The 24289-nt window shown below is 40.3% G+C and overlaps 1 protein-coding gene across 5 annotated transcripts in view; it reads left to right on the forward strand.

Moving 5' to 3' along the window:
* Nucleotides 1-24289, forward strand: part of prr33 (proline rich 33) — a 56182-nt gene that overhangs the window by 1647 nt on the left and 30246 nt on the right. For 2 of the 5 annotated variants that reach the window (XR_011963719.1, XM_072592208.1), the window contains exon 2: nucleotides 23011-23132. Coding sequence is in view for 4 of the 5 variants with exons in the window: in XM_072592208.1 (XP_072448309.1) it covers nucleotides 23130-23132 (3 nt within the window). In the remaining variant the exon portion in view is untranslated. Of the gene's footprint in view, nucleotides 1-19617; nucleotides 19687-20950; nucleotides 21037-22707; nucleotides 22810-23010; nucleotides 23133-24289 lie in introns of all 5 variants that reach the window. The other 3 variants (XM_072592211.1, XM_072592209.1, XM_072592210.1) reach the window with 3 other exon arrangements.

The raw sequence follows: 24289 nt of genomic DNA on the forward strand, positions 1-24289 counted from the left end.
GAATAGATGGTACACACTGAAGCCATGATGCACAAATGGTGGAGAGAGTGAATGTAGTGGTGAGGTTCTGATCAAACCAGTTCAATGTCAAACTTCTTGAGTGTTGCTGCAACTGCACACATCCAGACAACTGAAAATTATTATGTTCGACACCTGACCTGCAACTTGTAAACGGTGGTAAGACTTTTTGCAGTTAGTTGTGTTCCTCGCTGGAGAATAACTAATCTGTGACCTATTCTTGGAGTCACAGTATACAAGTGGCTTGTTCAGACAATTTCTGATATATATTATCCTTTGCTTCCCTCAGAGTCTTAACACTTGGTGATATGATGATGGTAATTAATTTATTGAATGTCAAGAATAGGTGGTTAGATTCTACCATGTTTATTGTCAATGCCTGGCATTTAGGTGGCATGAGTGTTGCTTGCTACTTACCAGCTCAAGTCTAGATATTCTCAGGGGAAAAGTCTTTCATTACCTGAGGAGTTGTGAATGAAACTGAACACTGCAATCATCAGTTAAGATCTCCACTTCTGGACTTATGATGGGGAAGAAGGTTATGGATGTGGCAGATGAAGGGACAGTGCCCTGAGGAACTCCTGTCCTGATGACCTGGAGCTGAGATAATTGGTCATCACAACAACAACAACAACAATCTTCTTTTATTCAATTTATGATTCCATTCAATGGACAACATTTCCTTGATCACATTGACCGTGACTATGCTGGAGCTCCTTGATGCCATAATCAATCAAATTCTGCCTTGATGTCAAAGGCAGACACTGACCTCACTTCAAGAGGTCAACTCTTTTGTCAATGATTGGAATCGAAAAGTGTGGCGCTGGAAAAGCACAGCAGGTCAGACAGCTTCTGAGGAGCAGGTGAGTCAACATTTTGGATACAAACCTTCATCAGGAACATTGTGGGGAGGCACTGAGAGATAAGTGGTGGTGGGGGGGGGGGAAGGTAGCTTGGAAGCTATTAGATAGATGCAGGTGGAGGGCAATCATGAAATGTCTTAGATTATATTATCTATCATGAGAAAACAGGCCATTCAGCCCAACAAGTCCACACCAACCCTCCGAAGAGTAACCCACCCATACCCAATTCCCTCTGACTAATGCACCTAACACTATTGGCAATTTACCATGGTCAATTCAGCTGACCTGCACATCTTTGGATTGTGGGAGGAAACCTGAGCAAACCCATACAGACATGGGGAGAATGTACAAACTCCATGCAGACTGTCACCCGAGGTGGGAGTTGAATCCAGGTCCCTGGTGCTGTGAGGTAGCAGTGCTAGCCACTGAGCCACTATGCTGCTCAAAGCCACCATGCCACCCAAGGATGGAGGGTCAAGTGGAGAGGTGGGAAGGAAGCTAGACAGGTAGGATAGTTCAAGAGGGCGATACTGAGTTGGAGGGTTGGATCTGGGATGAGGTGGGGGGAGGGGAGATGAGGATCTGGTGAGATTAACATTGATGTCATGTTATTGGAGGGTTCCAAGGTGAAAGATGAGTCATTCTTCCACCAGATGTTGGGTGGCTAGGATTTGGCGGTGGAGGAGACACAGGAATTGCATGTCCTCACCAGAGTAGGAAGGGAGCTGAAGTGGTCAGCCACAGAGTGGCAGGGTTGTTTGGTGCATGTGTCTCAGAGATGTTCTTTAAAACGTTCTGCAAGTTTTTGTCCTTTCTCCCCAATGTAGGGGAGACCTCATCGAGAGCAATGGTATGTAGATGAGGTGTTTGGACGTACAGGAAAATCTCTGCTAGTTGTGGAAGGATCCTTTGGGGCCTTGGATGGAGGTGAGGGGGGTAGGTATGGATGCAGGTTTTACACCTCTTGCAGTGGTAGGAGAAGGTGCCAGGAGTGGAGGGTGGGTTGGTGGGCTTGTTGACCTAATGAGGAAGTTACAGACGGAATGGTCTCTGCAGAATGCTGATATGGGTGAGGACGGAAATATATCTCTGGTGGTGGGGTCTGATTTTAGGTGGCGGAAATAACAGAGGATGATGCATTGTATTCCAGAAGTTGGTGGGGTGGAAGGTGAGGACTGGGGGGCTTCTATCCTTGTTGCAGTTGGTGGTCAAGAGCGGAGGTGCAGAGGTGGAGGAGATGCATTGTTGACCATGTGGAAGGGGAAATTATGGTCCTTGAAGTAGGAGGTCATCTGAGATGTTCTGAAGTGGAATTGCTCCTCCTGGGAGCAGATACGGCAGAGGTGGAGGAAGTGATTGGGCCAAGGTTCTGCTGATGGTTTGAGGTAAGTTGCTTTGGTGGAACTCAAACTGAGCATTAGTAAGCAAATGTTAATTAGACTCACTTTTTTAGGACCATTCTAAAGAATTCATTTCTAATGAACAGGGAAGGTGGTTGGCCTGCCTAAACAACTATGACTTACAAAAGTGATCTTTTGTAAAAAGAAAGGAACCTTGCTTTGGAGCAAAAGTATTCCTACCAACTTCACAATTGTTGTGAGATACTCATCACCCTACCCCTCCCTTTTGCCTGCTAACACACTCCCCCCACACCCCTCCCATCACACAAAAACCTTCAGATACTTAACTTCAGACTATTCTGGTTCAGTGAAGTTAGAGTCATCCTCATTTGTCATCCTCAAAGTATGGTTATTTGTAGAAGTAAATTGTATATGTAGTGTTAATAGGACCCAATGTTCCTACTTGGGCTGACTGCAGTCATACAGTCATAGAGATGTATAGCACGGAAACAGACCCTTAAGTCCAACTCATCCATACTGACCAGATATCCCAACCTAATCAAGTTCCATCTGCCAACACCCGGCCCATATTTCTCCAAACCCTCCCTATTCATATACCCATCCAGATGCCTTGTAAATGTTGCAATTGTACCAGCCTCTACCTCTTTCTCTGACTGCTTATTCCATACATGCACCACCTTCTGCATGAAAAAGATGTCCCTTAAGTTTTTTTTTATATCTTACCCCTCTCACCCTAAAACTATGTCCTCTAGTTCTGGACTTCACCTCCTATCCATGCCCCTCATGATTTTATAAACCTCTTATAAAGGTCACCCCTCAGTCTCTGACGCTCCAGGGAAATCTGCCCTAGCCTATTCAACCTCTCCCTATAGCTCAAACCCTCCAACCCTGGCATCAGCTTTCTGAACCCTTTCAAGTTTCACAACATCCTTCTGATAGGTAGGAGACCAGAATTGCAGACAATTGTCATTTATCTGCCTTTGCAGTTTCAACAAACTCCAAAAAGAATCTAAATTCTATCCCAGTTTGAGAAATGAAAAAACAAAACACCCACTTTTCATTTCCTCACACTCTGCTTCCTGTAAGGACTTAATTCTCCCAGTTTCTCCATTTTTATCACATCTGTTCTGATGATGCACCCTTTCACACCGGCATTTCCAATGTCTCCCTTTTTCTTCAACTGAGGGTCCCCACCCAGCACAGTTGACAGAGCCTTTCAACATGTCCAATCCATTTCATGCATCTCTGTCCCTCCCTCACAGAACCATGACATGGTTACCCTTGCCATTCCACCAGCTTCCAAATTCAATGGATTATCCTTAATAATTTCTGCCAGCTCCAGCATGATGCAGTCACTACACACACTTTCCTCTGCCTTCCCCTTATTCCATAGGGCCCCTTCCCTTGGCAGTGCTCTAGTCCTCTCCTCAGTTAATCCTAATGCTTCTTCCCTTCTCTACACCACCTTCTCATCCAAGTGTAGTCTTCCACTAGCTCCCTTCTCACTGTGCAAGACCCCAAATACTCATTCCAAGGGAAAAAGCAATTTCCTTGTACTTCTTTCAATTTTGTGTCCAAGAGCTGTATATAATTGTCTCTGAATTTGATTTGTGTTGTCCTTTTGTATGATCTCCCTAGTAAACTATTCAGGAACTATCAGGAAATGTTTTGTGCCTACCTTATTTCCTTTTGACATTATGTCAATTGCCACATTTGAAACTTGGCAACGAGTTCACATTCAGTGTTCTGTATGGGGTATGCAGCAGTCTGATTGAGATACTCTGTCTCACATGCCCAATTGTGAATTTGTGAATTGTTCTCTCAATGAGACTCATTTCACAACTGATTAAGTGGGTGGAGAAAAAAAAATAACCTTTAAGCTATTTGCTTTTTGGCAAATTAAAATGAACTCTAGGATTGAAACTGGATTGTTACAATGTCACTAACAGCAAGGTAACTGCAAAATTACAAGGATCAAATCAGTGGGATCAAAAGCAGGATTTGCTTCCCTTCCCCGTGTGGGCAGCATGGTGGCTCCGTGGTTAGGACTGCTGCTCACAGCGCCAGTGACCCAGATTTCATTTGGCCTTGGGCAGCTGTCTGTGTGGAGTTTGCGCATTCTCCCCATGTCTGCGTGGGTTTCCTCCCATAATTCAAATTCAAAGGTGTGCAGGTCAGGTGAATTGGCTATGCTAACTGCCATTAGTGTTAGGGGCATTAATCAGGGGAAAATATAGGGTCGGTGTGGATTTGTTGAGCAAAAGGGTCTGTTTCCATTCTGTAGGAAATCTAATCATGGTGCTCTGCCTTACTAATAAGCATTTGGACTCAATGATGTAACTCACACCATTTTGTACAATTTGCAGCAAGCTCCTCCCAGTCATTAATGACAACGCTGTCACACTTCAAGGAAAGCTTCAGAGTGTATTTGTAAGATTTTCTTTGTCCTCCCTGGAATGTTGGCCATTTGTGAGTTGAGAACACATGATCTAGCAGGGGAGGTGTTTGTTGGCTATCCAGCCCATTGTAATTGGTGTTCCAGGAGTTTTGTCTGAATGCTTATGAACCTGGTTTTAAGAGGTAGTTCTTGTTTTAAGAATTAATATTTGAACAATAGCATTTGTTGAACAGTCCTCCTATTTAATCCAGCGAAGCAAAGAAATTGCTGGAGGAATTTCTGTAGTGGCTCCATATGTCTTTGACATCCAGTCCAGGTCTCACTGTGGTACAAGAGTGCAGTGGTAATAACAATACAATTAAATCTCTACAAGATGCTCTGTACGTTATGGTGAAAATCAATTAATTGTGGTGAAAACCAAGTGTAATTGGCACCACCACATATTCCCTCTTTGAAGTTACCCAGATCAGATAAGATTAAAAAGGAGACATGGATGGACAGAGCCAGTCTAAACCCGTGAATGACTGTCATTACTGGATCTAGCTGCAGATTTAAAAGAAGGTCGTCTGAACTGATAATTCTTCCCTGCACTTGGTGGTAAAAGTTCAGAAAGGTTAGGTTAAAATGGAACAGGCAGATCATTTTTCATTTCAGCTCCATACACATGCAACTCCAGCAATAGCCTTTGATTGCAAGTGGAATTTTGGTTTGTTTCTATGTTGTTAACCTATGAGGATTGTGATTACTCATGCTGCTTTGTTTGTTGGCATCAGACTGGGAATCAAATTTGGAACTTTTACAAAGTTTGTATGTTACAGCAACACGCTGGGTGAAATTGCTAAGTCTTCATTGCTAACTCCATTCGAAGCTTGAAGATTTCAGTGTTGAGATTTGTTGATTCTTTCATGAAGTGTGGATATTGCTGGCAAGAACAAATTTCCACACCCATTCCTAAGTGTCTTTAATAAGGTCATGGTGAGCCATTTCTTAAATTGCTGCAGTCCATGTAGTGAAAGTATACCCACAATACTGCTAAGATGTGAGTTCCAGGTTTTTGATCTAATAACAGCGAAAGAAAGTTGATATATGTCCAAGTCAGATTGGTGTGTGGCTTGGGTCAGAACTCACAGGTAATGCTGCTCCCATGCACCTTCAATGTGCAGTAGGTTTATTTTTGGAATGTGCTCTCAGAGAAACCTGGTTGAGTTAATTCAATGAATTATGTAGATGGTAAACACTGCTGCCACTATGAGGGATTGAATTTTTAAAATGGTGGATAGGATCTCAATTAAGGGATCTGCCTTGTTCAGGATGTATTGAGCAATTTGAGTGTTGAAGTTCCACCCATCCAAGCAAATGGAGAAAATTTCATCACATTCCTGACTTGTGTCTTGTAGTTGGTGGGCAGAATTTGGTAAACCAGAAGAGGAATTTTTCATAGTAAAATGAAACCTGTTGTTGTAGCCATAATTTTCTAGTTAAGTTTCTCCTCAGTGGTAATTTCCAGGATGTTTAGGTGTGTGATTCAGCAATGGTAATGCCTGTGAATGTGAAATGAAAATGATTAAATGATACATGCAACTTTTTAGTCAAAGCCTGAATATTGTCAATGTGTTGCTGTATGTGGATAAGGACTACTTCAGTATCTGAAGAGTTGTGAAGGGTACTTAGCACAGTGCAATCAGTGAACATACCTACTTCTCACCTTATCACGATGGGTCATTAATGAAGCAGCTGAGAATGGTTGAACCTAGCATGCTACCCAAGGAATTCCTGTAGTAATGATCTATGATCATCCTCCTAGCTCTCGCCCTATTTTCACTAACTGTACTCACATCAAATGGTCCTTTGATGTCAAGACCAGTTACTCTTACCCTATCTCAGACAAATTGCTTATATAGCATTCAGAAAACAGAGGGAGAACACAGATAAAAATGAAAAAGAAAGGAGTTAGAAGAAAATTCAATAGATTTCTTTTCATTCAAAAAACTCCACAGTATTGCATAACAAATTATAGTTGCAGTGGAGAATATAAATTAGTTCTTAAGATTCTCTGGAAATATATTTCCAGAGAAATGAGATATGTTTAATGGTTATAATACTGATCTCTGTTGAAGAACCAGGCCTGTTGATCACTGTAGTGGTATCTTCCTGATCCTTCTTTCATCTGTACATTTGGCAACCACACCTTCCATCCCTTCTTCTTTCCAATGAGAACAGACCTAAATCTCTCAGCCTTTCCTCATAAGACCTTCCCTCCAGACCAGGCAACATTGTGGTAAATCTCCTCTGCACCTTTTCCAATGCTTCCACATCCTTCCCGAAATATGGTGACCAGAGCTGTACACAATATTCCAAGTGTGGCCGCACCAGCGTTTTGTATAGTTGCAGCATGACAATGCTGCTCCGGAACTCAATCCCTCTACCAATGAAACCTAACACACCGTATGCCTTCTTAACAGCACTATCCACCTGGGTGGCAACTTTCAGGGATCCATGCACATGAATTCCAAGATCCCTCTGCACATCCGCACTACCAAGAACTTTTCTATTGACCCAGTACTCTGCCTTCCTGTTATTCTTCCCAAAGTGCATCACCTCAGCTGAATTGAACTCCATTTGCCACCACTCAGCCCAATTCTGCAGTTTATCCAAGTCCCCCTGCAACCTGTAACATTCTTCCAAATTGTCCACTACTCCACCAACTTTAGTATCATCTGCCAATTTACTAATCCATCCACCTATGCCTGCGTCTAAGTCATTTATAAAAATCTTTCCCCATTATTGTATGCTCCATTTGACATACCTTTGCCCACTTACTTGACCTACCTATATCTTTTTGTACCCTCCTTATATCCTCATAACAGCTTACATTCCTATCTATCTTTCTTTCATTTGGCAACCACACCTTCCATTCCTGAACTAAGTCACTTTATAAACTGTTAGCAGTTGAGGACCCATTACCAATCTCTGTGGTGTGTCACTCATTTCATGTTTCCACAAGAAAAAAAAGGCCATTCATGCTACACGTTGCTGTCAGTTAGTCAGCCAATATGCTAACCCCTGCACTTTGAGCTTTTATTTTCTGCAATTTATCAAATGTCTTGTGGTAATCTAAGTGCAATCTGTCCAGTCGTCCCCCTCTACCCACAATGTGTTACCTCCTCAAAGGACTTAATTAATTTGAAATTTCACAAAATCATGTTGACTCTTTTGGATTTACTCTGGATTTATTCAGTAGCCCTGCTATGATTTCTTTGATAGTTAATTCTATCATTTTCCTGAAGACAGATATCTTCACGTTGATGAATTCTATCATTTTCTTGTAGTTTCCTGCTTTCTGTCTCACTTCCTTTTTGAGTAAAGCAGTTATATTCAAAAAACGACTTTAAATTACTCCCAAACTCTCTGCATTTGATGATTCTGCTTAAAGCCTTTGTAGGTCCTGTGATCTTTGAGAACAGAATCAAGGACTTTGAAAGTAATTTGCTTTGCATCTACTCATAACCTTTTCAGGTATATCATTCTTGTAGAATGACAACCTTCACATTGCTGGATACTGGAGTCAAACTTGTTCTTTTAAAATTCTATTCGATTTCTCCCAGAATCCTTCTGTACCTCTGCAAGGGGACTGGTGGAACCTTTAAAAATGTAGAGGTTCCAGCAGGATTATGACAATGGAATGGATTTGAAGGTTCATGTAGATAGAATCACACAGCATGGAAACCAACCCTTGAACCAACCAGTCCTTGCCGACCATAATCCCAAACTAAAGTAGTCCCACCTGCCTGCTCCAGGCTCATATTCTTCTAAACATTTCTTATTCTTGTACTTATCTAAGTGTCTTTTACAGATTGTGTAAAATAACTAAAAATGAATCAAAATATAAATCTTATATTACTGAAATGTCAGAAAATCCACACCACTCTCAGTTCACCATTTTAGAATCCTCCTAAATATATTTATTGAATAAATTTACGAGTCTATGCAGCTCCAATGAACCTTGTCTTGTTCTAAATCCAAAATTCAGTACTTTTCCTGATAATTCCTATTTATAATCAAGGCTCCATGTCGGTGGTGATAAAGTTTAAAATAATTTCTATAGTCGTTTCCAAATTCAAATTTTGACATGAATGCACTTCTCGAATTGACAACATTAGTGGTCATAAAGTTAGCCTTTAACCTTCTTCAAAACCTCACAAAACAATGAAACCTGTTATGGTGGGCATACACCTACTCAATTGCACTTGTCTCAAAACTGCTTAGAGAAATGTGTACTTGAACTAGGTAGGTAATTGATGTCATGGACCAGGAAAAGAAAGATAAAAAGGTCCTCAGCAAGATGAGAACTCAACCTATAGGAAACCAATTGACACCCTTATGTAAGTCAATGAGTTGCACTGCCAGTCATTGATTTAGAAATGAGACATGATTTTTACAGAATCTATTGCAAACAATTACATTCCAAAGCAAATAACAAATTGCTATTTAAAGAGTCTATTTGAACTGATTCTAGACTAACAGCAGCAAATAGAATGTACTCTTGACCAAATCTGCAACAGTTTTATTTTCCCATAAAGATACGGGCTGGGATTCATCCCGTTAAGGGGCTTGATTCTGCCTCCAAGGGTTACTGGCCAATCAGTGGGCAAGTACAGATAAAAGATAAGTGGATTGGGATTCTGGGGTCAGCCAATAGTCCCTTATGAGAAGGGTGGGTGATGTTTGGTGAGGACAGACTCTGAAGTATAGCAATTGCTATACTTAAGGGGCAGCGATTGCCATTCAGTAGAACCCCCTCCACTCTCTCTGGCTCTGAGGGAGACTGCGAGAATTTCATTGTTGGTCTCCCCATGTGTCATTGGGACATCTGCATCACCAGGTGGAAGTCCCTTTTTGTCCCTTAATTGGTCACTTATGCCTAGATGCCAATCAAGGCCAATAGGACAGAATGCCAAGGCAGGGTGAAAGTAACATTCATGCAAGTTCCACCTCCCCTCCTGACCACCTCCCAGCTTATTATTCCGGAGTCTGGTATATCTTTACATTGTTTCTCTTCTCAAGAACAGTGACATCATACATATTACGCACAGAGAAACAAATCCCAACACTTCCAGCAATGGGTTGACGGGTCACTTGCCCCTCATTCTTTCGACTGGAGCCTTGTCAAACTGCTACTAATTCTAATTTCCTTGTCAGTTTAAAACAGAGGAAAAAAAAGGTTAACTCCGAGAAAAGTCTACTGTCCATAAAGCTGTCAAGTAATGTGAAAATATTATAGTGGGCTAAGTAATGTACCTTGGATGTTAAATTAAATTTAAGAAACTGGTACAAATACATCTTGGACTGTTTTGCAGGAAAGCAAAATGAGCATATTAAATGAAAACACAATTTTAGCAAATAAGAAGAGATGTAAAATGATTTTCGAATGGAAGTAATTAATAACATTTAATTAATACTTTTAAAAGGATGAATATTGGGTGAGCAATTTGATTAAGATGGAGATCCGGGATAGAGATGATCAAATCTTTGAAACATGGTTGTTTGTAAGTTGATGAAAGCATATCAAGTATGAGAAGACAACTGCTCTATATAGTCCTCTAATGTTAGATAGGTACTCTTCGGTTTGAATAGAATAATTTCTGTAGGAATAAGGAAGACATTTAGATAACCTTTGACAATATTTTGAATGTGTTGTGTATAAATTATGGCAGAATGGATTGCATGCAGTCCAGGGAAGTATTGGATTTGATTAATTGAAAGGCCTCTTCTCATTTTAGGTTTCATAATCTTAAACCAGGAACTTTACAGTTGACAGAAGGAGATGATTCAGTCTATTACTCCAGACAAATTCCAGTCATAGAGATGTACAACATGGAAACAGACCCTTTGTCCAAGCCGACCAGATATCCCAACCTAATCTAGTCCCATTTGCTAGCACTTATCCCATATCCCTCTGAACCCTTCCTATTCATTTATCCATCCAGATGCCTTTTAAATGTTATAATTGTGCCAGCCTCCACCATTTCCTCTGGCAGCTCATTCCATACATGCAACACCTCTGTGTGAAAAAGTAGCCCCTTCAGTCTGACTTATTTAAATCAATCAACAACCTCCCCCACCTCCACCCCCCCCCCCCCCCCCACCCCCAACAACTCCTCATCCACATACCCCAAAGGTCTATGTTTAATGTCTTAGTTCCGACAAAAATTAGGCCAAGACATTCTGATGGAATTCAGAGTACATCATAAAGTCAAAAGTTATCACGAAATTGGAAAGGAGAAGACAAACCATTGTTACATCGAAAGTGGGCCCGATTAAGGGAATCCAAGTTACATGGTAGCAGTTTAAGGAACCAACACTTTCCAACATTCAGCCTCAGTTCAATGTGTGAGACACATTCAAATAAAACTTATATGCCTTTCCAAAACGTCAAATCAAACATGATTCATTTATAGATTTCTTGTCATTGCTGTAAAACCATAGGTCAGATAGTGGTACTTGCTATTTATTCAATTACAATAGGAAAATGATTTGAAAGAAATGTGTAGCTTGTGGCAGTCTTGAGGCCAGTATCCTGAAAGGTTGACAACAGGTGACAGTGTTGGATGGCAACTGGATATTGCTTCATCTAAAATTAGGTCAAAGAACTTTCAACAGGGCAGGGAAAGAATTTATTTTGAGAAGGGCTAAATATAGCTGAATTTTATTTTCCATTTCGGGAAACATGACAGTTTGGAAATGTAAAATTTTATCCATGAAGGAATAAGTTACAAGTATTAGTAATGGAGAATTGAACTAGAATCAGTCATCTCATATTCTATTACCAAAACAGAAAATACTGAAAACACTTAGCTGGTCAGGCAGCAACCATGAAGGAAGAAGCAGAATTAATGGGCTACAACTTGATATAATAATGCAGTGTCAGATAAAACTGCCCTTGCAATAGTTGTTTTATAAATGTTTTGCTGCAAGTGCTAGATGATAATATCACACTGAAGGGAAACTGAAGATCCAGGACTTACTGTCACAGAGTCATAGGGATATACAGCATGGAAACAGACCCTTCGGTCCAACCCGTCCATGCCAACCAGATATCCCAAACCAATCTAGTCCCATCTGCCAGCACCTGGCCCATATCCCTCCAAACCCTTCCTATTCATATACCCATCCAAATGCCTTTTAAATGTTGCAATTGTACCAGCCTCCACCACATCCTCTGGCAGCTCATTCCATACACGTACCACCCTCTGCATGAAAAAGTTGCCCCTTAGGTCCCTTTTTTATCTTTCCCCTCTCACCCTAAACCTATGCCCTCTTGTTTTGGATTCCCCAATCCCAGGGAAAAGACTTTGTCTATTCGTCCTATCCATGCCCCTCATAATTTTGTAAACCTCTATAAGGTCACCCCTTAGCCTCCGACGCTCCTGGGAAAACAGCCCCAGCCTGTTCAGCCTCTCCCTATAGCTCAAATCTTCCAACCCTGGAAACCCCCTTGCAAATCCTTTTTGAACCCTTTCAAGTTTCACAACATCCTTCCGATAGGAAGGAGACCAGATTTGCACACAATATTCCAACAGTGGCCGAACCAATGTCCTGTACAGCCGCAACCTGACCTCCCAACTCCTGTACTCAATTCTCGGACCAATAAAAGAAAGCATACCAAACGCCTTCTTCACTATCTTATCTACCTGCAATTCTACTTTCAAGGAACGATTAACATACACTCCAAGGTCTCTTTGTTCAGCAACACTCCCTAGGACCTTACCATTAAGTGTATAAATCCTGCTAAGATTTGCTTTCCCAAAATGCAGCACTTCGCATTTAACTGAATTAAACTGCATCTGCCACTTCTTAGCCCATTGCCCCATCTGATCAAGATCCTGTTGTAATCTGAGGTAACCTTCTTCGCTGTCCAGTACACCTCCAATTTTGGTGTCATCTGCAAACTTACTGACTATACCTCTTATGTGCACATCCAAATCCTTTGTATAAATGACAGGAAGTAGAGGACGCAGCACTGATCCTTGTGGCACTCCATTGGTCACAGGCCTCCAATCTGAAAAACAACTCTCCACCACCACCCTCTGTCTTCTATCTTTGAGCCAGTTCTGTATCCAAATGGCTAGTTCTCTCTGTATTCCATGTGATCTAATTTTGCTAATCAGTCTCCCATGGAGAACCTTGTCGAACATTGAGTAAACATGGAAAACAACTATCTATCTCTTTAATCAATAACAGTGAAGGATTGTGAACAATAGAAGAATGGAAAATGAAGTTTAAATTAGAGTGGGTAAATATAATGTCAGATTTATGTACAGAAAGAAAGAGAGCAGAAAGAAGATTGGATCAAGACTGAAGGAAAAACAAAACAGATGGAAATCTTCCGTATCTTCAACAACAATTAAATATGAAATCATGTGATTCCATACTTGGGGCAGGATAGTGGCTCAGTGGTGCGCAATGCTACCTCACAGCGCCAGGGTCCCGGGTTTGATTCCAGTCTCAGGCGACTGTCTGTATGAAGTTTGCACATTTTCCCCATGTCTGTGTAGGTTTCCTCCAGGTCCTCTGTTTTCCTCCCACTATCCAAAGATGTGCAGGTTACATGAATTGGCCATGGTAAATTACTCATAGTTTTCAGGGATGTGTAGGTCAGGTGCATTACTTAGGGATAAGTGTAGAGTAACAGGTTCGGGAAATGAATCTGGGTGGGTTACTCTTTGGAGGGTCGGTGTGGACTTGATGGGCCAAATGGCCTGCTTCCACACCGTAGGGATTCTATGATTCTACTTGTCATTGCTAATTTTCATTTCTGGAGAGGTTTGTTAAGAATTGATACTGATCACATCATTAAAAAGTATTTAGAATAAAGTGGACAAAACCTAATTTTCTGCAGCATATTCAGTTCACAAATATGTGATTTTCTTCAACAACTTCTATTGAAAGCTCCAGACTTTCATCACTATTTGCTATAGCAATATTTTTCTATGAAGTCCCTGCTGGATTTCTTGGTCATTCTTATGTTTATTGTTTCTAGATTTGTTCTTCCCCATAAAAAGAGAGATTCTCCCATATCCACTTCAACAAAAAGATTTCATAATTTTAAAAAATACCTCTACTAGGTCTCCCCTCAGTCTTCTATTTTCAAGAGGAAGGATATACAAGTACTCAATATTTTCCTGGAACCTCATTTCCATATATTTCTGGTGTAATTCTTGTAAATATTCTGTACAATCTCTTGTTATACTATAGTAATCAGAACTGCATGCAGTACTCTTAAGTGTGATCTAACCAAGATTCAATCCAGCTTTAATATCACTTCCCTGTTTTTAACTCGGTCCCTCTGAGTAAAACCCAGTACTTGATTTGAGTTATGTTATTGTTTGGCTAACCTGTGGTTTAATGTTCAGTGTTCAATGCACTTGTACTCTTGGATTCCTTTGTTCCTCTATCCTGGATCTAATCTTCACTTGCAATAAGTGATCTCCTTAGTCTTCGAACTGAAATGTACCTGCTCACATTTATATATGCTCAGCTTAATTTACCATTATTTGTCAATTATGCACATTTGCCAATGTTCCTCCTGTAATTGGGTGTATTATAGAGTCACGGAATTATACAGCATGGAAACAGACCCTTCAGTCCAACTCATTCATGCCAATCAGGTTTCCTTCACTGAACTAGTCCCATCTGCCTGAGTTTGGCCCATACCTCACAAAACCTTATCTATCTCTCCAAATGTCTTTTTAATATTGTTCCTGCCTCTACCACTTGCTCTGGCAGTTCTCCTGTGTGAAACAGTTGCCCCTCAGGTCCCTTTTAAATCTTTCCCCTCTCCTTTAACCTTAAATCTATGCCCTCTAGTTTTGGACTCCTCTACCCTTCGAAAAAGACCTTGGCTATTCACCTTATCTATGGCCCTCATGATTTTATAAACCACTAAAAGGTCACCCCTCAGCTTCCTATGCTTCAGGGAAAATAATTTCCAGCCTGTCCAACCTCTCCTTATAACTAAAACTCTCCATTTCTGGCAACGTCCTTGTAAATATTTTCTGTACCCTTTCTAGTTTAACAACATCCTTAACAGGGAAGCCAGAAGTTAAGAAATGGTATTGTGGACAATAATGGAAGATAAAGGGAAGACGATTTGTCATCCTTACCTGGTCTGGTCTACGTGACCCCAGATCACTGCAAAGTGGTTGACTCTTAACTGCCCTCCATGCAATTAGGAATGAGCAAAACAAGCTAGCCTAGCCAGCAAAACCTACATCCCATGAACAAATTAAAAAATACTCCAAAGTTCAAATTGTTGATCTAAATTATGACTAACAGTGATTCCTGTACGTCAGACAGGATTACATTCCTTTTCCTATAGCTAATCTTAAACTGACTGGTCTATATTTCTGTTCCTACTGGTAAATATCGGAATTATATTAGCTGCCTGTCAGTCTTCTAGCACTCTTATGTTTCTCCAATGAACTGTTAAAAATGAATAATAATGACTAGGCTATTTCTTCCCTAAATTCTTTTAATAAATGAGAATGCAATCCAGCTGGACCAAAGACAATCTCATTTTTGGTTTTGTTTAGGTTATTCAATATATCCAGTTGTTTTTATTTTAAATGGACTTATCTAAATGCTGACCTCATTATAACATGCCATGTCTATCTGTTCTATCTCCCCCATAAATACCAAGATTAAATAATCATTTAGTAATTGCTTGATGAAACAGAACCAAATTTTAGCCTCTGATGGTTAAAATATCATGTCTGTTCTGTCTCTCCAAATGGGCATCTCACTTCATGTCATTCTCTTGTTATCTCTCCATAACCTACAATTGTTCCTTTTTTTAAATTACCATCTAATTCCCTTTTGGATACCTTGATTTATCACAATGGTATAGCTGAGCAACCTTGCATAGTTTCACTGCCTCTTAGGCCCCTTTTATATTTTTCCCCCTCACTCTTGACCTATGTCCTCTAGTTCTGGACTCCCCCAACACAGAAAAAAATACCTATCCATGCCCCTCATGATTTTATAAACCTCTATAAGGTCACCTCTCAGCCTCCGCTCCAGGGAAAACAGCCCCAGCCTATTCAGCCTCTCCCGATAGCTGAAACCCTCCAACCCTGGCAACATCCTTGTAAATCTTTTCTGAACCCTTTCAAGTTTCACAGCGTCCTTCCAGTAGGAAGGAGACCAGAACTAATAGTCCAAAAGTGGCCTAGCCAACATCATGTATAGCCACAACATGACCACCCATTTCTTATACTCAATACTTTGACCAATAAAAGAAAGCATACCAAATTCACTATCCTATTTACCTGCGACTTTACTTTCAAGGAACTATGAACCTGCACTGCAAGGTCTCTTTGTTCAGCAATACTCCCTAGGAACTTACCATTAAGTATATAAGTCCTGTTCTGATTTGCTTTTCCAAAATGCAGCACCTTGCATTTATCTAAATTAAACTCCATCTGCCACTCCTCAGCCCATTGGCCCATCTGGTCAAGATCCCATTGTACTCTGAGGTAACCTTCTTTGCTGTCCACTACACCTCCAATTTTGATGTCATCTGTAAACTTACAAACTATACCTCCTATGTTCACATCTAAATCATTTATATAAATGGTGAAAAGTAGTGGACTCAGCATTGATCCTTGTGGCACACCACTGGTCACAGGCCTCCAGTCTGAAAAGCAATCCTCCACCACCAAGCCAGTTCTTTATCCAAATGGTTAGTTCTCCTGTATTCCATGTGATCTAACCTTGTAAACCAGTCTCTTATGGGGAACCTTGTTGAATGCCTTACTGAAGTCTGTATGGATCACATCAGGTGCTCTGCCCTCATCAATCCTCTTTGTTACTTCTTCAAAAAACTCAATCAAGTTTGTGAGACATGATTTCCCATGCGCAAAGCCATGTTGACTCTCCCTAATCAGTCATTGCCTTTCCAAATACATGTACATCATGTCCCTCAAGATTGCCTCCACCAACTTGCCCACCACTCACGTCAGGCTCTGTGGTCTATAGTTCCCTGGCTTTTCCTTACCACCTTTCTTAAATAGTGGTACCACGTTAGCCAACCTCCAGTCTTCCAGCACCTCACCTGTGACTATCGATGATACAAATATCTCAGCAAGAGGCCCAGCAATCACTTCCCTAGCTTCCCACAGAGTTCTGGAGAATACCTGGGGTTTAATCCACTTTTATGCGTTTCAAGACATCCAGCACTTCTTCCTCTGTAATACGGACATTTTTCAAGTTGTCACCATCTATTTACCCACACTCAGTATCTTTCATGTCCTTCTCCACAGTAAACACTGATGCAAAATACTTGTTTAGTATCTCCTCCATCTCCTGCGGCTCCACATAAAGGCTGCCTTGCTTATCTTTGAGAGGCCCTATTCTCTTCCTAGTTACCCTTTTGTCCTTAGTATATTTATAAAACTCAGTGGATTCTCCTTAACCCTATTTGCCAGACGTATCACATGTCCCCTTTTTTCCCTCCTGATTTCCCTTTTAAGCATACTCCTACTGCCTTTATACTCTACTAAGCGTTCACTTGATCTCTCCTGTCTATACCTGACATACACTTCCTTTTTCTTAACCAAAACCTGAATTTCTCTAGTCGTCCAGCATTCTCTACACCTACCACCCTTGCCTTTCACCCGAACAGGAATATAATGGGCTCTCATTATTTACTTCTGAAAGCTTCCCATTTTCCAGCTGTCCCTTTACCTGCGAACATCTGCATCCAATCAGCTTTTGAAAGTTCTTGCCTAATACCGTCAAAATTAGCCTTCCTCCAATTTAGAATTTCAACTTTTAGATCTGGTCCATCCTTTTCCATCACTATTTTAAAACTAATAGAATTATGGTTGCTAGCTCCAAAGTGCTCCCCTTCTGACACCTCAGTCACCTGTGCCAATCCAAGAGTCACTTAAATGTTCCTAATGTGTCTGAATCTACTACCATGAAGCAGTGCCCTCCACGCTCACACCATTCTGTGTAAGGAACCTACTTCTGACATCTCCCCTAAACCTTTCTGCAATCATCTTAAAATTATACCCTCGTGATAGCTATTTCTGCCCTGGGAAAAAGTCTCTGACTATCCATTCTGGCTATGCCCATCTTCATCTTGTACTCCTCTATCAAGTCACCTCTTACCTTTCTTCGCTCCAATGAGAAAAGCCCTCACTACCTTGACCTTACTTCATAAGGTATGCCCTCCAGTCCAGCCAACATCCTAGTAAATTGCCTCTGCACCATCTCTAAAGCTTCCGCATTCTTACTATAATGAGGTGACCAGCATTAAACACAATATTCCAAGTGTGATCCAACCAGGGCTCTATGGAGCTGCAGCGTAACCTTGCAGCTCTTAAACTCAATCCCCCTGCTAATGAAAGCCAACACACCATATGCTTTCTTGACAACGCTATCAACTTGGGTGCCAACTTTGTGAGATCTATGGACATGGACCCCAAATCCTCTGTTCCTCCACACTGCCGAGAATTCTGCCTTTAACCCTGTATTCTGCATTCAAATTTGACCTTCCAAAATGAATCACTTCACACTTTTCCATTTTGAACTCCATCTGCCGCTGATCAGCCCAGTTCTGCATCCTGTCAATGTTCTATTGCAACCTACAACAGCCCTCCATGCTATCCACCACTCCACCAACCTTAGTGTCATCAGCAAACTTACTAACCCACCCTTCCACTTCCTCATTCAAGTCATTTATCAAAATCACAAAGAGCAGAGGTCCCAGAACTGATCTCTCAGAACACCACCACTGGTCACCAAGCTCCAGGTGAACACTTTCCATCTACTACCACCCTCTGTCTTCTATGGGCCAGCCAATTCTGTATCCAGACAGTCAGATTTCCCTGAATTCATTGCTTCCTTATTTCCTGAATGAGCCTACCATGGGGAACCTTTACAAACACCTTGCTAAAATCCATGTACACTACATCCACTGCTTGACCTTCATCAATATGTTTTGTCACATACTCAAAGAATTCAGTAAGGCTTGTGAGGCATGACCTGCTGCTCACAAAGCCAGGCTGACCATCTCTCATCAAGCTATGTTTTTCCAAGTAATCATAAATCCTTCTCTCAAAATCATTTCCTGGCTGTAGTTCCAAGCATTATCCCTATTCCCTTTCTTGAACAAGGGAATAATATTTGCCACCCTCCAATCTCTGGCACTACTCCAGTTCATTCTGTCCTCACAAATGTCAAGGTCTCTCAGTAGTGAAGCAAAGTATTCATTAAGGACCTCCCTGACCTACCCCAACTCCAGGCACAAGTTCCCTCCACTATCCCTGATCGGCCCTACCCTCACTCTGGCCATCCTCTTATTCCTCACATAAGTGTAAAATGCCAATAGTCCTGCTATTAGCATCACAGTTATTTTGATAATTAATACTTTGAAAGACTAGAAATCTTAATTATCTTACAATGAACCTGCAGCCTATCCATTTGTGATTTTTCTTATACTTTGGGATGTCCTGCTGCTCTAAAGTTGCTATCTTATTATTATATCATGGAGTTTCAAAGGCTGTTGTGCAACTCAAATCATACCCTCAGTGAAAAATTGAATTCAAGTGATAAATGTAAAGACTATAACGTAATAAGTAGCTAAATTTGGATTTTAACAAACCAAAAGATATTAAGTAATTTGCTTACTTGAGACCTCGTGTAAATAAGTGTCTAAGAAGACTGTAGGGATGGTTCCATGAATCCATGTTTCCCATGAGATGGGCCTTTCACAAGGAATGCATATGAAGGAAGTGTTATTGTTCAACCTCTGATTCTCTGGGATGCGGAAATGACAAGCTTCATGCCCATAAATTCTTGAAATGCAGCCCTAGAAGTGGTTTTGAATCCTGGAATGTCTCCTTGTGCAATTCCAATATAGCAAAGGTCTATGTTGTCAAAGGAAGCAAATACACTCTGTTTTGGAATGCAGAAGGAAGAAGAGGAAGGTGTCAGAAGCACTGGCTGTGGCTGCCTTGACAGAACAGAGAAAACAACATTTGTAAGTAAGCAAAGTTGGAAATTGAAGGAAATGTCTAAGAAGTGACAGATTCTCCTGTAAGTAGTCCAGGGTATAAAAGAGCACCTCAGCCAGGAAAGCGGCATTCTAATTTTTAATGAGTTTGGCCTTACAAGTATCATTGAGAAGTTATAAAAGTTTGGCTCACATTGTAGTGGAGAACTGTTGTTGAACCGCACCATCTATTCCCACAAGAGCTACAGGTAATCTCAAATATTGTGAAAGGAAGCTATTTACACACTTCAGTCCTCATGCCTGTTTCTCTTTCCAGGCCATCAGAAGGGCAGTTTTAGGCAGTTTGTTTGCAGTGTATGTATCAAAGACGATACACATACATGACAAGGGCAACAGGTTTAGCCACTGATCATCAGCATTAACGTTGGAAATCCTTTCACTTCAAATGAATGACTTGCTTTCTCAGAATTCTGCAGCTGTTTGTTGGTATTCATGTTGCAGTTGAGGACTCAATTTTGCAATTGGGTCACAATCCCAAAACCAGCTTCAGTTCTGATGTCGGAACCAGGAAGTTGTAATAGTGAAATGTTGGTCATGACCCTGCAGGAGGGAAGAAACCACGGAATTGCTTGTGGGCACCCCATCCAATGAAGGATGGTAGGCAGATAATGGAAGTAGGAGGTCCAATGGGTGGGTTTGCAGTGATGTCAAGCCAGCACCTGCACTGGAAGGGTCACAGCTGTTAGGCCATCATTGTGGAGGAAGAACCTCTCTACAGGTTGGTTTTTGGCATGGCTGCGTCTATCGTATTCCAGTAGCTCCATGCTAGAGTGATCGAGATCATGCTATCGTATCAATGGTACATCAACCTGCCACTGGCAAGCAGTCTCAAGCCAGCTGCAGGACCTCAGTCTCAGCTTGAGGATGTCCATTGTTTTGAAGATCCTGTTGGCACAATCACCTTGCCCTCACTTGGTCAATTAATGAACCTTAATGGCAAACTATCATGGGTGGATAACCCATCATGAATGGGTAGCCTCCGTCGCATTCAACCTTTCGCTGTCACTTGGTGACAGGAAAACATTGGGCAGCCAAAATGTGTTATAGCGAAGTAGCAATTGGTCTCATCTTGTAACCTCCTTCTGTGAGAGGCAAAATACAGCTCTAGGTCTCTGCTCAATTCTGTGACCAAATGAAATGAAAACTTCCTTTTAATTTGAATATATCATTGAATGTGGGCAAATGCACCCAGGATCATGCATGACATCTTGTTAATGTCTTTTGTTTTAAGGGTAATCTGAAGCAGGAAGGAATTATCAGGAAGAACATGACCTAGTCAGCCACAGCTCATGAAATCAAAGAAATCATAGAAGCCGGGTAAGAGGGCAGAGGAATAACGAAGCCTAGCACAACAGACATTAATTCCAGTTTGTTGTAAAGATGGCCAGAGCTGGACTACTCCTAAAAGTTTAAATAAGAGGACTCAAATCACCTTGCCATACAATAAAATGCTTAGTTCTTCAAACATAACTCGGGCCCTCTCATGTTTCTGTTGACAAGTTATTTTCAGTTTTAGACAAGCAGTGATGCTAGGCAATGATAGTTATACAGCAAAATCTGGACTGGAGTGTTGGAACGTCTCAAAACATTGATACAGTTGAGACAATGGAATTTGTATTTCAGGCTGCAAACCAACTGCAGCAAATTCAATAGTTGATTTGCTATTGTATGGAATTAAACAAAATCACACACTTACAATGCCTCTGTGCAGAATAAATACTTTTGGGGTGTTGTGATTTTTTTGTTGTCAAATAGAAGTGTAATAAGTAGATTAACTGATTTGGCTTCATGCACCAAAGACAATACAGATAGTTGAATTGGGCAAATCATAAATCCACTTCAAAGCCAAAAGCAAGAATCTTCTTCACCTTCCCTGACTTAATATTAACAAGATATCTGTCTGTGCCAAAACACATGATGGAAAGCCCAGCTAACTCTCTCTGTCATGCTGCTTTATTTCAGGAGCTAATCTAATGATTTTGAAGAATAATTTTTCTACAAGAAATCAACATGCATCTATTTAAATTGAATGTGAGATTGTTTATACTTGCAAAAGAGAATTGGAACAATCAGTTTTTATTACACAGGATAGGATATTCTTTGATATATTGCAAAAACCTGTTAAGATATTCCGATAATATGTCCTGTAATATTTTAGAAGCATTACATTTAATGTCTAGGTTTACAAAAAAGTTTTAGATGAAACTTCGATTATAGCTTCAATCAATGACTTAAAATGCTGAACTTGTTATCTTAAAACTTTATTAATTGTGTTAACCCCCTTCCTTTAGATTGGTCCAGTTGTTCTACTTTAAAGCGTGTTCCGTTAATGCTATAACACTATTGACAAATTGGGGACATTTTCTATTGTGCAAACTTTTCAAGCATGTATTGCTTATAACACATTTCCAGTCCCATTAGTTTAATTGGTGCTGCTATTATACGATTTTCTTATAACACGGGATTGCACAAGAGTTGAACTACCGTGATATAGCAGAACCCACTGTACTTTACTAAAATTACACTATACCATTACTACGTAACATTTTTGTCCAAATAAAGTTGAGACTGTATTTACAATATTTCAATATTGTACCTAATATAATCTACATCAAGTATTCTGTGAAGACACCCTTGTATTGTTGTAACGTATTCTTAACAATCTCTTGATAACTAGGTAAAAGTTAACATGTTAGTCAGCAAATATCGGGTGGATTAACTCACAGAACTACTGACACAACTGTGGTTAAATGAACAATTGGGTGTCAATCAGAGATTCTAATTTTTTGGGATTATTAATGCTGTTCACATTAATAAGTCTTTTGTTTTAAATCTGAAAGGTGTATTTTTCTATTTTAATAAAAGGTTAATCCTGATCAATTAAACAGTAGGAATGATTTACTATGGCTACATTAAAGAATTTGTTGTCAGTATAAAATATGATTTTGGTCCCTAACTTTATTTCTCATTGAATTTTGTATTCATCAGGGTGTGGATATTAATTTTGAGGAATAGAATGCTGTTCCATTTTGGACACTGATGTCAGCATCAAATGCCTCATGGCTAAATATAGCAAGATTTGATCCAGAAGCAAGTATACATATTCTGTCTCAATAATGTGCCTTAAGTACAAAATTCAAAAATGCCTTCCCATCATGTTATTCTCACATTACATTTTACATTGCTGGCATTGAGTTCATCCAGTGTGTAACTTCTGCAAATATGTTTCATGGCAATTTAATACACTGTGCATTTTATGCAAGTGTAATTTTTTTCTATCTTTTATTTTAGGTTAGACTTGATGAGCCCGTGGATCTCAGAGGATGGTAGACACTTCTATTCTGTCTTATCAAGTCTTCATTGGCAAAACAGGATTTGACCTCCATTACATGCTGTAATAGCCTAAACAAATGGTAAGTAAAAAAATGATTATACTTAGAAAGGTTGAAATATAGTTAGTATTCTTTAAACATATCAAATGGTTAGAGCAATAAAAATGCTCAAGATGGAATTTAGAACATAAGAAATAAGTGCAGGAGTAGGCCATTCTGCCCATTCCACCATTCTATAAAATAGATCTGCCCTTTTGTGCCAGCTCCTTATTGCCTTCAACTCCGCAACACTTCAAAATATATCTACCTCCTCTTTAATTACTTTCTCGACTTGCTTCCACAACATTAAGGTAGAGGATTCCAGACATTGACCCCTAACTGGGAAGAATATCCTTTGCATCTCAGTTTTAAATGATGATCACATTATTTTGTAACTATGTTCCCTAGTTCCAGATTTCCATGAGTGGAACCTTCTTCTCAACTTCTAACTTGTCAAGCACCTTAGAATCTTCGATGTTTCGTAAAGATCACCACTCACTCTTCTCAGCTCCAATGAATAATAACTCATTTAGTATTTCTTAATAAGCCTAGTGAATCTCAATTGAACTGTCTGCAATGTTTGTATGACTTGTCTTAAATATTGTTTCCAAATATCTACTATTTCTTTGTTATCCAGTATCAATTGCCAGTAGCATTCTCTCAGGGTTCCACATTCACTTTAGCTTTTTATATACCATCAGCTCCCACATACTACAGCTGCAACACATCACCTGCCCGGCCATCTGTATCCCATTTATACAGGAACTTTGATTTTCCAGTATTCGATTATTTGGCAAGATCGCAAGGTCCTGATGCTTGGCTAAACTATGTTATCCGGCATTCTATTAACCGAACGAAATACTTCCCACCCATGTCCTTGGGATAATCGAAGTTCCTCTGTAAATAATTCATTTGGATGTTAAATATTTCAAAAATTAATTTCCCTGTTGTATTCTTCAGCTGTAGTACATCCCCTGATGTTAAACCACTTAACCAATCAAGCGACACACAGCAAAAATATCTATAAATCATGTGCTGTTTTCCTGTGACATCCATTTTAACTCTAACAGGTAGAAACAGAATGAAGGGGCTCTGTCCTGCCAGCTGTTACCACTTGCCACCACTGCCCTTCTCATACAGGCCTGCTCTCCCACTCTGCTTTAGAGCAATGCCAGTGTTCCTGTATTGTGGCATGTCAT

Source organism: Chiloscyllium punctatum, chromosome 22 (assembly GCF_047496795.1).
Source record: "Chiloscyllium punctatum isolate Juve2018m chromosome 22, sChiPun1.3, whole genome shotgun sequence".
In the NCBI taxonomy this organism is placed as follows: Eukaryota; Metazoa; Chordata; class Chondrichthyes; order Orectolobiformes; family Hemiscylliidae; genus Chiloscyllium; species Chiloscyllium punctatum.